The sequence below is a fragment of the Miscanthus floridulus genome, chromosome 15, assembly GCF_019320115.1.
Source record: "Miscanthus floridulus cultivar M001 chromosome 15, ASM1932011v1, whole genome shotgun sequence".
In the NCBI taxonomy this organism is placed as follows: domain Eukaryota; kingdom Viridiplantae; phylum Streptophyta; class Magnoliopsida; order Poales; family Poaceae; genus Miscanthus; species Miscanthus floridulus.
The window spans coordinates 77,153,287-77,165,628 of NC_089594.1; the positions used below are offsets into that span (position 1 = coordinate 77,153,287).

General features: G+C 47.0%; 1 protein-coding gene across 1 annotated transcript; it reads left to right on the forward strand.

Annotated features, from left to right (window-relative positions):
• The first annotated feature begins 10,000 nt into the window (after positions 1-10,000).
• On the forward strand, positions 10,001-11,649 carry LOC136508238 (antimicrobial ginkbilobin-2-like protein). Its single transcript, XM_066502882.1, has 2 exons — positions 10,001-10,960; positions 11,057-11,649. The coding sequence occupies exons 1-2, from the start codon at positions 10,093-10,095 to the stop codon at positions 11,218-11,220; spliced, it is 1,032 nt and encodes a 343-aa protein (XP_066358979.1). The 5' UTR covers positions 10,001-10,092; the 3' UTR covers positions 11,221-11,649.
• Positions 11,650-12,342: the final 693 nt, after the last annotated feature.

Genomic DNA, 12,342 nt, shown 5'->3' on the forward strand with positions numbered 1-12,342 from the left:
CCTCTTAAAATAGATACTCTGCCCCTGCCCAGTCTATAACCAGCAATAAGATAGCCGCCTCAAGAACTGGACACTCAGTGCCTCAGAACTCTGGACTGCCCAGGAGGAATGCCACAAATTTTGGGCAAGGCTGTGTGAACCATGTTAATGCAGAGGAAGTACAGGCAGCACCTGATGTCGTGTACGGTGAGTTTCTAGTAAACTCCACTCTTACAACCGTGTTGTTTGATTCCGGCGTATCGCATTCGTTTGTTTCTGCTTGTTTTATGTTTAGAAATAGTTTAAGAACCGTGTTACTTCCCACCCCTTTATTAATTCGAACCCCTGGAGCTATCCTCAAATGCACCCTCAAGTGCCCTCGAGTAAAGATCATGATAGACGGAGTAGAATTTCAAACAGATTTGGTAGTATTAAAGACAGAAGGTTTGGATATAATACTAGGAATGGTTTGGTTAAGGAGACACCATGGCACTATATCCTGTAGTGATAGAGCAGTAACCCTGATAAACCACCAAGGATTAAAGGTAGAATGACACCCTCAAGCCCCCAGAGCAAAACCAATGGTTTGTAGCATACAAGCAACAAGTATAGAAGAGGTACCAATTGTATGTGAATACCTAGATGTGTTCCCTGAAGAATTACTAGGAATGCCACCAAACAGAGATTTGGAGTTTACAATTGACCTAATCCCTGGAACTGCACCCATTGCCAAGAGACCTTATCGGATGGCAGCCAATGAGTTGGAAGAATTGAAGAAGCAGTTACGAGAGTTACAAAAGAAAGGATACATTCAACCAAGCTCATCCCCTTGGGGATCACTAGTCTTGTTCGTGAAGAAGAAAGATGGCAGTCTTAGGATGTGTATTGACTACCGGTCACTCAACGAAGTCACCGTCAAGAACAAGTACCCATTACCCAAAATTGATGACCTGTTTGACCAATGGAAAGATGCCAAGTATTTCTCAAAGATAGATCTGAGATCTAGCTACTATCAACTAAAGATTTGGCTCGGCGACATACCGAAGACCGCATTTGTGACCCGCTACGGATAGTATGAGTTCACCGTAATGCCGTTTGGATTAACCAATGCCCTTGCATATTTCATGAATCTGATGAACAAGGTGTTCATGGAGGAATTAGATAAGTTTGTGGTAGTATTCATCGACAACATTCTCATCTATTCAAGAAGTGTCGAAGAACATGAACAACATTTGAGAGTAATTTTGAACAAGCTACGAGCACATGAGCTGTATGCCAAGTTCAGCAGATGTGTGTTTTGGCTACAAGAAGTCGCTTTTCTAGGACACATCATCACCGCTGAATGAGTAAAAGTCAATCCAGAGAAGGTTAAGGCCATATCAGACTAGAAGCAACCCACCAACATGATGGAAGTTCACAGTTTTCTCACACAGAAAGGAAAAGAATTCAAGTGGACAGAAGCGTGCGAAAAGAGTTTTCAAGAGTTGAAGACCCAGTTAACCACAGCCCCAATACTCACGCTACCTGATATAGACAGAAGCTTTGTAGTATATTGTGACGCATCACGACAAGGACTAGGATGTGTCCTAATGCAAGATGATAAGGTAGTTTCCTACACCTCCCGGCAACTGAAGAAACACGAAGAGAATTATCCAACACATGATTTGGAACTGGCAGCCGTAGTACATGTATTAAAGATATGGAGACACTACCTGATCGGAAACAAGTGTGAGATATTTACATATCACAATAGTTTGAAGTACATTTTCACGTAGCCTGATTTGAACCTACGACAAAGAAGATGATTGGAACTTATCAAGGATTATGTCCTAAGCGTATAGTACCACCAAGGAAAAGCCAATGTAGTAGCAGATGCACTAAGCAGAAAGGCATATTGCCACTACATGACCACCTTAAACCGAAGACCAGAGTTAGCGCAAGAAGTCCGCCAACTAAATTTGCAAATCGTACCGCAAGGCACTCTAAACATGCTATAAGTACGATCACCTTGGTAGATCAGATAAAGCAAGCGTAAGACAAGGATGAAGAAATACAACAATTCAAGGAGAAAAGTAGTAGGAAGGAACTTTCATGACTTCGAGTCGATGAGCAAGGGAAGTTATGGTACGACGATTGGATATGCATACCAAAGGATGAAGCACTCCGAAGACTAACATTGGACGAGGCACACCACTCAACCTACTCTATCCACCCAGGATCAACCAAGATATATATGGACCTCAAACAAAAGTACTGGTGGACTGGAATGAAAGGAGATATGGTAGAATACGTCGCCCAATGAGATACCTGTAGAAGAGTCAAAGCAGAACATCATCGACTAGCAGGACTACTGTAGCCATTGCATATTCCCATATGGAAATGGGAAGAGATCAGCATGGATTTCATATAAAGATTGACTAAAGGGTAACAAGTTAGCACAACTTTACATTGACAACATCCTTATATTACATGGGGTACCAAGCCAAATAGTCTCGGATAGAGGAACTCAGTTCACTGCCTGATTTTGGAAAAGCCCGCATAAAGCCTTACGAACACGACTGGACTATAGCTCTGCCTATCACCCGCAGATAGATGGACAGACAGAAAGAGTGAATCAAATATTGGAAGACATGTTACAAGCTTGTGCATTGACCTATGGAAAAGACTGAGAAAAGAGTCTATCATTCGCTTAGTTCTCATACAACAACAGTTATCAAGCCAGCCTGAAGATGTCACCATTGAAAGCTTTTTATGGAAGAAAATGCCAGACCCCATTAATGTGGTCCAAAGTTGGAGAAAGGAGTCTGTTTGGCCCCGACATGATTAAGGAAGCTGAGGAACAAGTGGCCAAAGTTTGAGAAAATTTGAAGGCCGCCCAAAGTAGACAAAAGAGCTATACGGATACTTAGAGACGACCATTGGAACTCCAACCCGGAGATTTCGTCTACTTGAAGGTATCACCCATCAGGGGTACTCGAAGATTTCAAGTTAGAGGGAAGTTATCCCCACTATATGTTGGACCATACCAAATCATTGAAAGGATTGGAGTAGTAGCTTACCGTTCGGAGTTACCCCTAGAAATGTCAGATGTACATGATGTGTTTCACGTATCACAACTAAAGAAATGCCTAAGAGTGCCAGAAGAGCAAGTGCCTATGGAAACCATAGATTTACAGCTAGATTTACAGTATCAAGAAAGGCCAGTTAAGATATTGGATACAGTCACCCGACAAACCAGAAGGACAGCAGTGAGGTTTTGTCGAGTATAATGGAGTAACCATACAAAAGCAGAAGCCACATGGGAAAGAGAAGATGACCTCAAAAAGAAATTTCCCTATCTGTTCGAGGATCAGCTCAAATCTCGAGGATGAGATTATTTTTAAGGGAGGTAGGTTTGTAACACCCTAAATTTTGGCCTAGTTTTAAAAACTACAAAAAAATTGAAATTTTTAAAATTTGCATAGCAAATAATATATATAACCAACCTAAACATTTTTTACAAATAAAACCACATAGGAACATAAAACCTTAGGTGTGCAACTTTGTTTGTGAATGTTTGTTTGGCTTGTTGAACTTATAGTGGCACCCATTTACACCCTCATGCATTTAGATTTGAATTTGAAATCATTCAAACATATACATATAAGAGATAGGAAATAGAAAAGGGAATTAGAAAATAGGAAAAGCCACTTGGGCTCGTTTCCTCCCCTCCCTCCTTTTTGGCCCAAAGCCACAGCCCAACCCTTCCTCATCCCCCTCCTCTCTCCCGCGCTCGAGCCGGCCTAGCAAGCCACAGTCCAGCTCGGCCCAGCCTCGTTCGCTCCCCCTTCTCCCCTTCTCTCCCACCGATGCCCCAGGCCCGCCAGTCAGCTTCATCATCCACCCCGAGCCGGCAAGCCATACGTGGCCCCGCCCGTTGTCAACACTTGCCAGAGCCACCCTGGTTCTAGCGAAGGTTAGTAGAGGCATGGCGACATCGGGACCCCACGACGCCCCTCTCTTCTTGTCTCCTCTCTCTTCCCCCACACTATGAATGCGTCAACAATAGCGCCATGGTCGTCAACGTGTAGAGCCATCAGAGTAGCCACCAAGAAAACTCCGACGTGTGCATGGGCAAGCGCCAGCCATGGCGATGTGACCAGACGAGGTCAACGGCATGGCCACGTGATGGATTAGGATGGCCACGTGAAATATGTCGCCGCTGGGACACTGGCCAAGCCGCCTATAAATAGGCCCGACCACCGACGCTCTTGCCACGCCCTCTCCACCATTAGCTCCGCCGCAGACAAGAACACCCCATCTCCCCCTCTTTTCCCCCTTTCCCCTCCTCATTTCCCTCCTTCTCATTTTCCCCTTTCGGGAGTTCGCTGGCGCCATTAGTGCCGCCTGCTCCTTCCTTCCTCTCCACTACGCCTCTGGCCAACTGGAGTGATTGGTGAGTCCATGAGCCCTCCCCTTTTCTTTTGCATTAGGTATTAGGTAGTCTAGGCCTCTGTGTAGCGCTGCTCGCGTGAGCCCGCTCTGCCAAGCCGCCATGGCCATCGACCATCGTCGGTGAAGCCACCGCAGAACACCCCGTCACCCCCACTCCACTCCCCTCTCGTCCCTTTTCACGTACGCGTAGATAGATAGTTAGGATAGGGCCACTAGGGCCGAGTTTAGAGCACAGCACCGCCGCAACCACCCTGGCGAGCCGCCACCGCCGCCACAGGCGCCCGCTGCCGACGGCGACCTCACCACCCGCTGTGGCTTCCTCAGCGGACTTTGTCCACCCCTCAACCACCTCTCTCGAGGGCCAACGCCGCCAGCGTAAGCCACTTCGGCGAGCCCTGCTCCCCCTCACCTATTTCATCGTTGGCACGTTCACCACCAACCATCGCTGTCCCCCTCTCCCCCTCTTCTGTGTCCCCACCAAGAGGGACCGGAAGGGAATGGCATCACCATCCCCCTCCATCCCTGTCCGTCTTCTCTCTCTCTCCCTCCTTCTCTCACTGACACATGGACCCATGGCCTTAACGCCGACGCCACCATCGCTGCTAACGCCAGCATGGGACCCTCCTATCACACACACACACAACACATACACAGCGCAGGGTACGCTTAAAAAACGCTAGGTACACCCGGCTAGTGTACACAGAGTGTTATAAATACATTTTCCTAGCTTAGAAAATTTCCTAGAAAATTTGTAAATAAACTAGATGAAATAAGGAAACTAATTATGTAGTTTCCACCCATTTTTATGCACTAGAAAATACATATAAAATTCCACTTAGATTAATTAGCTATAGGATAAACTTCTAAAATTCATAACTTTTAAACCATAACTCGGATTTGCATGAAACCACTTCTAAAACTCATCTAAAATCAAACCCTATCATATGCACTTAGTGCCACCATATAGTTCTATGTTTGCTTGGGTCCTTTTTCTTTTGCAGATAGCGGTAGTCTTAAGCGACCGATACGTCCGACAGACGACAATAATCGTCAGGAGGACGAAAACCCGAATTACGTAGACATGCTGGAAGGTGACGACAACAAAGGAAAGTCCTAGCTCCCCTCCCTACCATCTTGCTTAAAACCACCGAAATGCTAAAACATGACTATAAGATTATTACCTTAGAAAATGTGCTCGGTTAATATGATATAATTAAGATAAATGGCTATCTTGTTATGAGCTCCACACCATGACTAGATATGGAATAATAATGGAACTTAAAACATGTTAAACATGAACTAAACCCCGACATGGGGCGAGTAGTGGTAAACTATGGAGGTAGTTTGTCATGGTAGGAATGCCTGGATAGGGTTCCTGTGGGAGATACTCGCCTCGGTCACATAAGTACCGGTTCATAGTACCTCTCGCCTAGTGAGTCTTTTCGTATAGCCACATGTCTATATGGGTAGGCTTGATCCCACACCCCGTTAGATAGAAGTATAGTTTCTACTAGGAGGCCGGTGTAGGCAACGGAAGATCAGGAGCTGGCATGGGGGATAGTTTTTCTTCCGTGTCTGGTTGGCGTGGATGCTATGTGATCTTCCACGTTAAGCGTTAGGTTTTGAGGCCACGTTCGAACAACTGTTTTCTTGGCCGTGTTTGAGCCATGTTTTTCTTTTGTGATAATTTGGTATCATCACATTTGGGGGAGATTTGGTATCTTCCCGGTTTTGTGTTCCAACCCCTGTGAAATCATGGTAGAGATTATATAGAAATCTAGGTTAGCGTTCCAAGCGGGTACGGGATCTCATTATGTTTGTTTTGTCCATTGATCATGGATGAGGTTGCACCTATCGTGTGGGGAAATTTGTACACCTCTGTAGAGTTTTATTAAATCTATTCGAATAGCCACGTCCTTGGAATGGGCAAATGCTAGGATGAGATACTATGATTAGCTTTACTTTTATGTGCAATGAAACTAGTAATTAATTGATGACTAACCTGGGCACTAGTGGGAATGGTAATACTCCGCTATGACTCACCCTTAAATTATAATCACCACTACACTTCTATTTCCACCCATGGTTGGGACTTGCTGAGTATGTATGTACTCACCCATTGTCAACTCACAGACCTCGGCACAGAAGAAGACTATGACTTCGAAGATAAAGCGTATCGCGAGGAATAGGATTCCCATTAGGAGATTCGTTCGTAGGAATGTGACATCGAGGCTAGGGTTTCGTCCGCGCTCTAGTTGCCTGTGGAATAGAATGTCATTTCGTTGTATAATAATCCCGCTTTAGAGACCACCAATAATGCCGTTTCATGGCCGTAGCTTTCCGCCAACTCTGTAGCCTACGACAATGCCCTTCGGGCCACTGTTGTAGACCTTATTTTAGATATCATTAAAGCTCGGAACCTTTTATAATATATCTGTGTACCATCCTTGTGATTAGTGCGTATTTGTGCGTGATCCTGGTGCAAATATGGAAGCACTGAGAACTCTCAAATTGAGGGGCTGACACGGTGTGGAGGAGATATTTGGCGGGAACCCCAGTCTCCACCACCTCCGCATGTCGCCCGGACACCGCCATACGAAGGAGTGGCCAAGAGGCGCCAGGAGGGGTGAGGCCGCACCCTGACCGTCTCTGGTTGCCACCGCCTTCGCGCGGTGGACTCTTGAGTGAGCCTAGGCTGCTCCTTGGGTGGTGTTTCGCCCAAATAATTTGGGTAGATGGGCCTTTGTTATTAATCCTTTAGCGCAATTCAGAGTTGCGCTTTGTTGGAACATACCTTTTGGTATATTTTCCCATGTATTCGTGTTTATGTCCTCCAAAACAATAATCTCCAAATACATGTGGAAGTTGGTTAATAGTAAATGCATATGTGCACAAGATTGCTAGTTTCTTCTCTTTTTAGGTCTTAATTGGTGGGTCAAATTGATCGTTAAGGACTGCCAACACTCACCCATGAATCATATGGAGTAGCATCCTATACGTGAGTACGAACAGGCATAGCCTCCTCTATTTCAGCACGAACAGGCAAATCTTTGACTACTCTCTCCTCAACCGGTCCTGGGTAATGGTTACCTGGGTCAACTGGCACATCTCTGGCTCCTTCATCATGGTCCAAACCCTCTGAATGACTACTAACTTCATCACCAATCCTTTCCTCCTCTTGCTCTGACTCGTCCCGCTCGAATGAACCCACATCGAAGTCGTCGTTCAGACGGCCTACTGAAACCCACCTGCATTCATCAACTGCCATTGGAGAGGACTGAAGTTGCTCATGTGTCAACTAACTATCCAATACCATATTCCCTAGTGTTGTGTCCACATCGACCCCCATTGTTGTTCATCGCCTCCAACGCCATCAAAGGATGGCCCATCCTCCTTCCTGTATCCATTCTCCACCACCACCTCAGCCATGCATGGTCACATTTGACCCTTCGATTATACCTTTTTTTGCGCGACCAATGACCCTCGTTGGGCAAGGGCATTAAGACAAAGTGTTCCCTAGTCTTCCCACTATAAACCTCCCCCCTCGATGTGAAAGCACCATCAAACTTTTCCTTAACACACAAGAAAAGGTCACTGAAGCTAGGAGGCACATCAGACATTTCCAATTCATCTTCAATATCCTCAAACACCATATCTTCTTTTCTAACACTTCCTCCATAAAACAAACGGGTTAAACAATCCATCTACAAAAGCATTTGAACAAACTTCATCAAGTCTATGAAATGGTTCTGGCGAATAAAACAGGGGCGACAAAGTACATATAACCTATACATAGTAACCTAACAAAATATTAATACAATCTAACCTAACCTAAATATCTAACCTCTAACCTAACCTAACTATATATAACTGATACATACTAAACTATCTATACTAACTAACTACACTAACTATACCTAATAAGTATACTAACAAATATTACAAATACTTATCTAACTATACTAATCTAACTAACTATACTAATCTAAATACCATTCAACCCTAAATATACTAATCTAACTATACAAATCCTAACTACCATGAAATCGAGGTTGAAATCAACATTGCAACAAGAAATTGAGAGCGGATTACCTGTCCTACGAAGCGGGGAACCTCGGGGGTTCACCCACACCCAGCACGGCCGGCGGAGAGGGCCGCCGCTGGCCCCTGGTGGCCGGCGGCGGGGAGCACGCAGCGGGCGGCACAGCAGCGAGGAGCCTGACAGAGAGAGGGCCGGCGGCGGAGTGAGAGAGGGAGGCCAAGGGGAGTCACGGAGGGAGGAAGAGCGCTGAAGATGGCCGAGGCAGAGAGGGACGACGGCGGCGAATGCTCGGGCAGGCGCAGACAGAGGAGGAAAGGAAGAGAGCGAGAGAGAGAAAGAGAGTGGGCCGCGCAGCGGATCTGTAATCCCCCCTGCCGCGCCAACTGCACTAGAGTTGACGGCAAAAAAAACTTTACTTACAGTATAGTAATACACAAAAAAAAATTCTTTAGGTTTTTCTTCAACATATGAAAATGATGCTACTATTGTTTGTAATTTAAATTTTGAATGTACCTACTATTTTTGTAATTTAAAATTTGAAGTTAGCTATTTATAATTTATATAGACTCTTTATTTTTCAATTAATTTTTAGCTCAAACTATTCGTGGCCGGCGAGGAGGCCATGGCTTGCATGCTGCTTGGTGCTTGCACATTTGCACGTTGCGAGATGTGGCGTGAGTCTTGGCTGAGTGATTTGGCCAGCGGCCTGTTTCTTGCATGTACTTGAGTCTATATATATGAATGGAAAACGATGGGAGTTGTGTGGCTTACGTAAAACTAAAGCTTGTTAGCTTGTACCGTTTTCTGTATGTGTGTGCTTTGTGTCCACCGTAACGTGAGTGTGTAAGTGTTTGTGATAAACACCACAAGTGAGAGGGAGTGGTTCCAAGTTCCAACAAGAAACCAGAGGGAGTGATTCCAACAGTATCGTCCATAGCATGACATCTGCCCTTGAATCGTCTTCTCTCCTTGCCACAATTACGATTTACGAGAGCAGGCTTGCGCTGGCGCAAATCCACCGTGCATCTGCCTGAACTTTGACAGGAACCAACAATTAATAGGTTTGATAATAGACTGGACCCAAGCCAAAAGCAGGCCGGCAACTGCCAAAGATCCAAATGGAACTTGTGACCACCCTTGTGAGCTTATCAATCAGCTACTTCAGAAGCTAAGAGATATCTTTTAATTTGAGGGGAAGAGCTAAGAGATATCCATTCAAAGCAGAAAATCAGTACTCCTAACCTACGAAAGTTGTGACCACTATGAAAGAATCCTGCTGAACTTCCTCATACATAAGGGGGAAATTTTCTCAATTAAAAATCACTCCTGAAATCGGCAAGAAATTGGTAAAATGTCATTTCTTACACAACGCCGACTAGTGACTACTATGGAAGGGTGACTCTCTGAACTTCGAGCTTCTTTATTATGACATGACAGTTTGGTTTCTGCATGTGCACACCGGCCAGGACACAACACATGACGCCGGTCGCCGGGTCCTGATCCTACATCGTGCAAAGAACGAAGAATAATTGAATGAATAGCTCGAAACCGACCTGATCCACTACAAATCCTTATCAGTCGCAGCTGACGGTGTCAGAAAGAGAGCAACGCAACGCAGAGGAGGACACAGGGTGTCCATGTCCAAAACCAGCAAGCAACGGCGTCCCAGGGCAGCTGAGAGCTGCCGGCCGGCTATGGCTTCCCGTCTTCTCCTCCTCCTCGCCACCTTGGCCCTTCTCTTCGTCGCAGCCGCAGGGCAGGAGGGCAACAATATCTTGAAGCCGTTTAATCCGTCCTGCTCGACGTCGGACAACTACACCGACGGCAGCCAGTACAAGAAGAACCTGGACCAGTTCCTGGCCGCGCTCCCCACGGCGGCCGGCGACAACGGCTGGTTCTACAAGGGCAGCGCCGGGTCGGGGCCCGACGCGGTGTTCGGCCTCATCATGTGCTTCGCGGACCGCGACGCGTCCGATTGCCTCTACTGTATCTCCACGGCGTCAGCCGGGATCACGACGGCGTGCCCGGGCAGCCGGAACGTGAGCGCGGCGTACGACGCGTGCGTCCTCCGGTACTCGGCCGCGCCGATCCCCGCCACCGCGGACCTCGGCTACGTATTCGCCGAGCCGCTGACCCCCATCGGCATGCCTGTGACCTCAGAAGCTGTGCCGCACGCCTGGGTGCCGCTGATGATCGCCCTCTCAAGCGGCATCGCCTTTGACACGTCGCGGAGTTTCAGAAGAAGCATGGCGTACTCGAGCACGGGCTCGCAGGAGATGAAGATGTACGGGCTGGCACAGTGCACCAGGGACCTCAACGGCAGCGAGTGCTCGACCTGCATCAGGAGCTACGCCATCAGGCTGGGGAAGCTGTTTCCCAATCACACGGGATGCTCCATCAAGGGCTACAGCTGCTACCTGCGCTACAAGGTGTCGTTCCTGATAGACATCACTCTGCCGCCGGCGCCGGCGCCGGCGCCACCTACGTCTTCGCCGCCAACTCCAGGTACACATCCTCCTGCTGCGGCTTCCTTTATCCGTTTATCGTCATCGACTGATGCAGGGCAACAACGTTGACGCGGTCTTTTGCATCCCTCCACAGAACCATCAAAGACAGGGATCGTAATTGGCGTGTCTGTCGGCTCTGTCTCGATCATGATCATCCTGGCCATCTTCTCCATATGGCTCCTTCGCCGGCGACGGAGGAGGCAGGCTAGAATCCTTGAGGAAGCGAGGGAGCAAGAGCTGGGAGAAGGAGGGTCATGATGGTCGTCGGCCTCTGGTGCGCGCACCCTGACCGCGCGGAGCCTCCGACCGTCCATCCGGCAGGCCGTCAGCGTGCTGCGGTCTGAGATGCCACTGCCCAATCTGCAGGCGAGGATGCCGGTGGCAACCTATGAGCCACCACTTGATGCCTTCTACTATACATCTACCACTGTCACAAGCGTTACTAGCAGCACCACTCAATCCAGCATGACAATCACAACTGTCCTGCCCAAATGACCTCAGATCATTCGCGACTGCAGAGACAACAAATTGAATTATCTCTTGTTGAACTTCATTCCTCGAGAAATAACTATCCAAGTTCCTTAGTACTCTTTTAAAATTTAATGTTTTGAATCTTGGAGAGATCTGTAGTTTCCTTTTTGCTATAAAATATCATGCTGTTAACCATAATGGAGCTCAATTCTGTTGGTGCCATTTTCTGGCTCAAGCATGCATGCGTTGGATGGCCTGATGTCGTACCAACATCCACAGGCGCCTTAAGGCTTCCAAAACCATGAAACCATCGCTAATGGCAATGAGCTGTTAGTCCGAGACCTGCTACCATGCCACTCTCACACTATTATCGACCATGCCATGACCACGTTTGTTTTCTCTTGTGAGTAACTTCTCGCAAAAGAAGGTGAAATGATGTCAGCTACACTGATCTTGAGCTTTTCATGCTTGTCTATCGATGAATTGATGAACCAGTTGCACATAGCACGTAGGACATCGATAGCCAATATGCATAATCACAGCAGCCAAAACATGTTACGCCTTATGTCAATTCATTCAAATTTAAGCTATGGTAGTTGGAATGGACATGTTTTGTTTTCGCTTTGTCGATGTCAACGATGCTGTCAAAAATTTTCGGCCAAGAGGACAGGCTAAGATGGTGAGCGCAGCGGGGGGAAGGAGCTGCATGAGTACTGAAAGTGCATCGATGATTTTTTATGGTGTACAAAGACATTGGTGTCCAAGCGTGCGACGCTGATGCAACCGTATCTAGCAGATGCGGTCTACAACCGTATCTAGCCAAAACATGTTACCTAGGCCCGGCAGGCCAAGCAGGGTCTCTCACTATCAGGGCCGGTTGCAGGAGGCCAAGTGGCTGGCGCTGTACAG

What these genes read in the sequence shown, in the direction of transcription:
- LOC136508238 (XM_066502882.1), top strand. Translation starts at nt 10,093, where the DNA reads ATGTCCAAAACCAGCAAGCAACGGCGTCCCAGGGCAGCTGAGAGCTGC. An exon ending in GTCTTCGCCGCCAACTCCAG is followed by an intron (nt 10,961 to 11,056) that starts GTACACATCCTC and finishes ATCCCTCCACAG; the next exon opens with AACCATCAAAGACAGGGATC.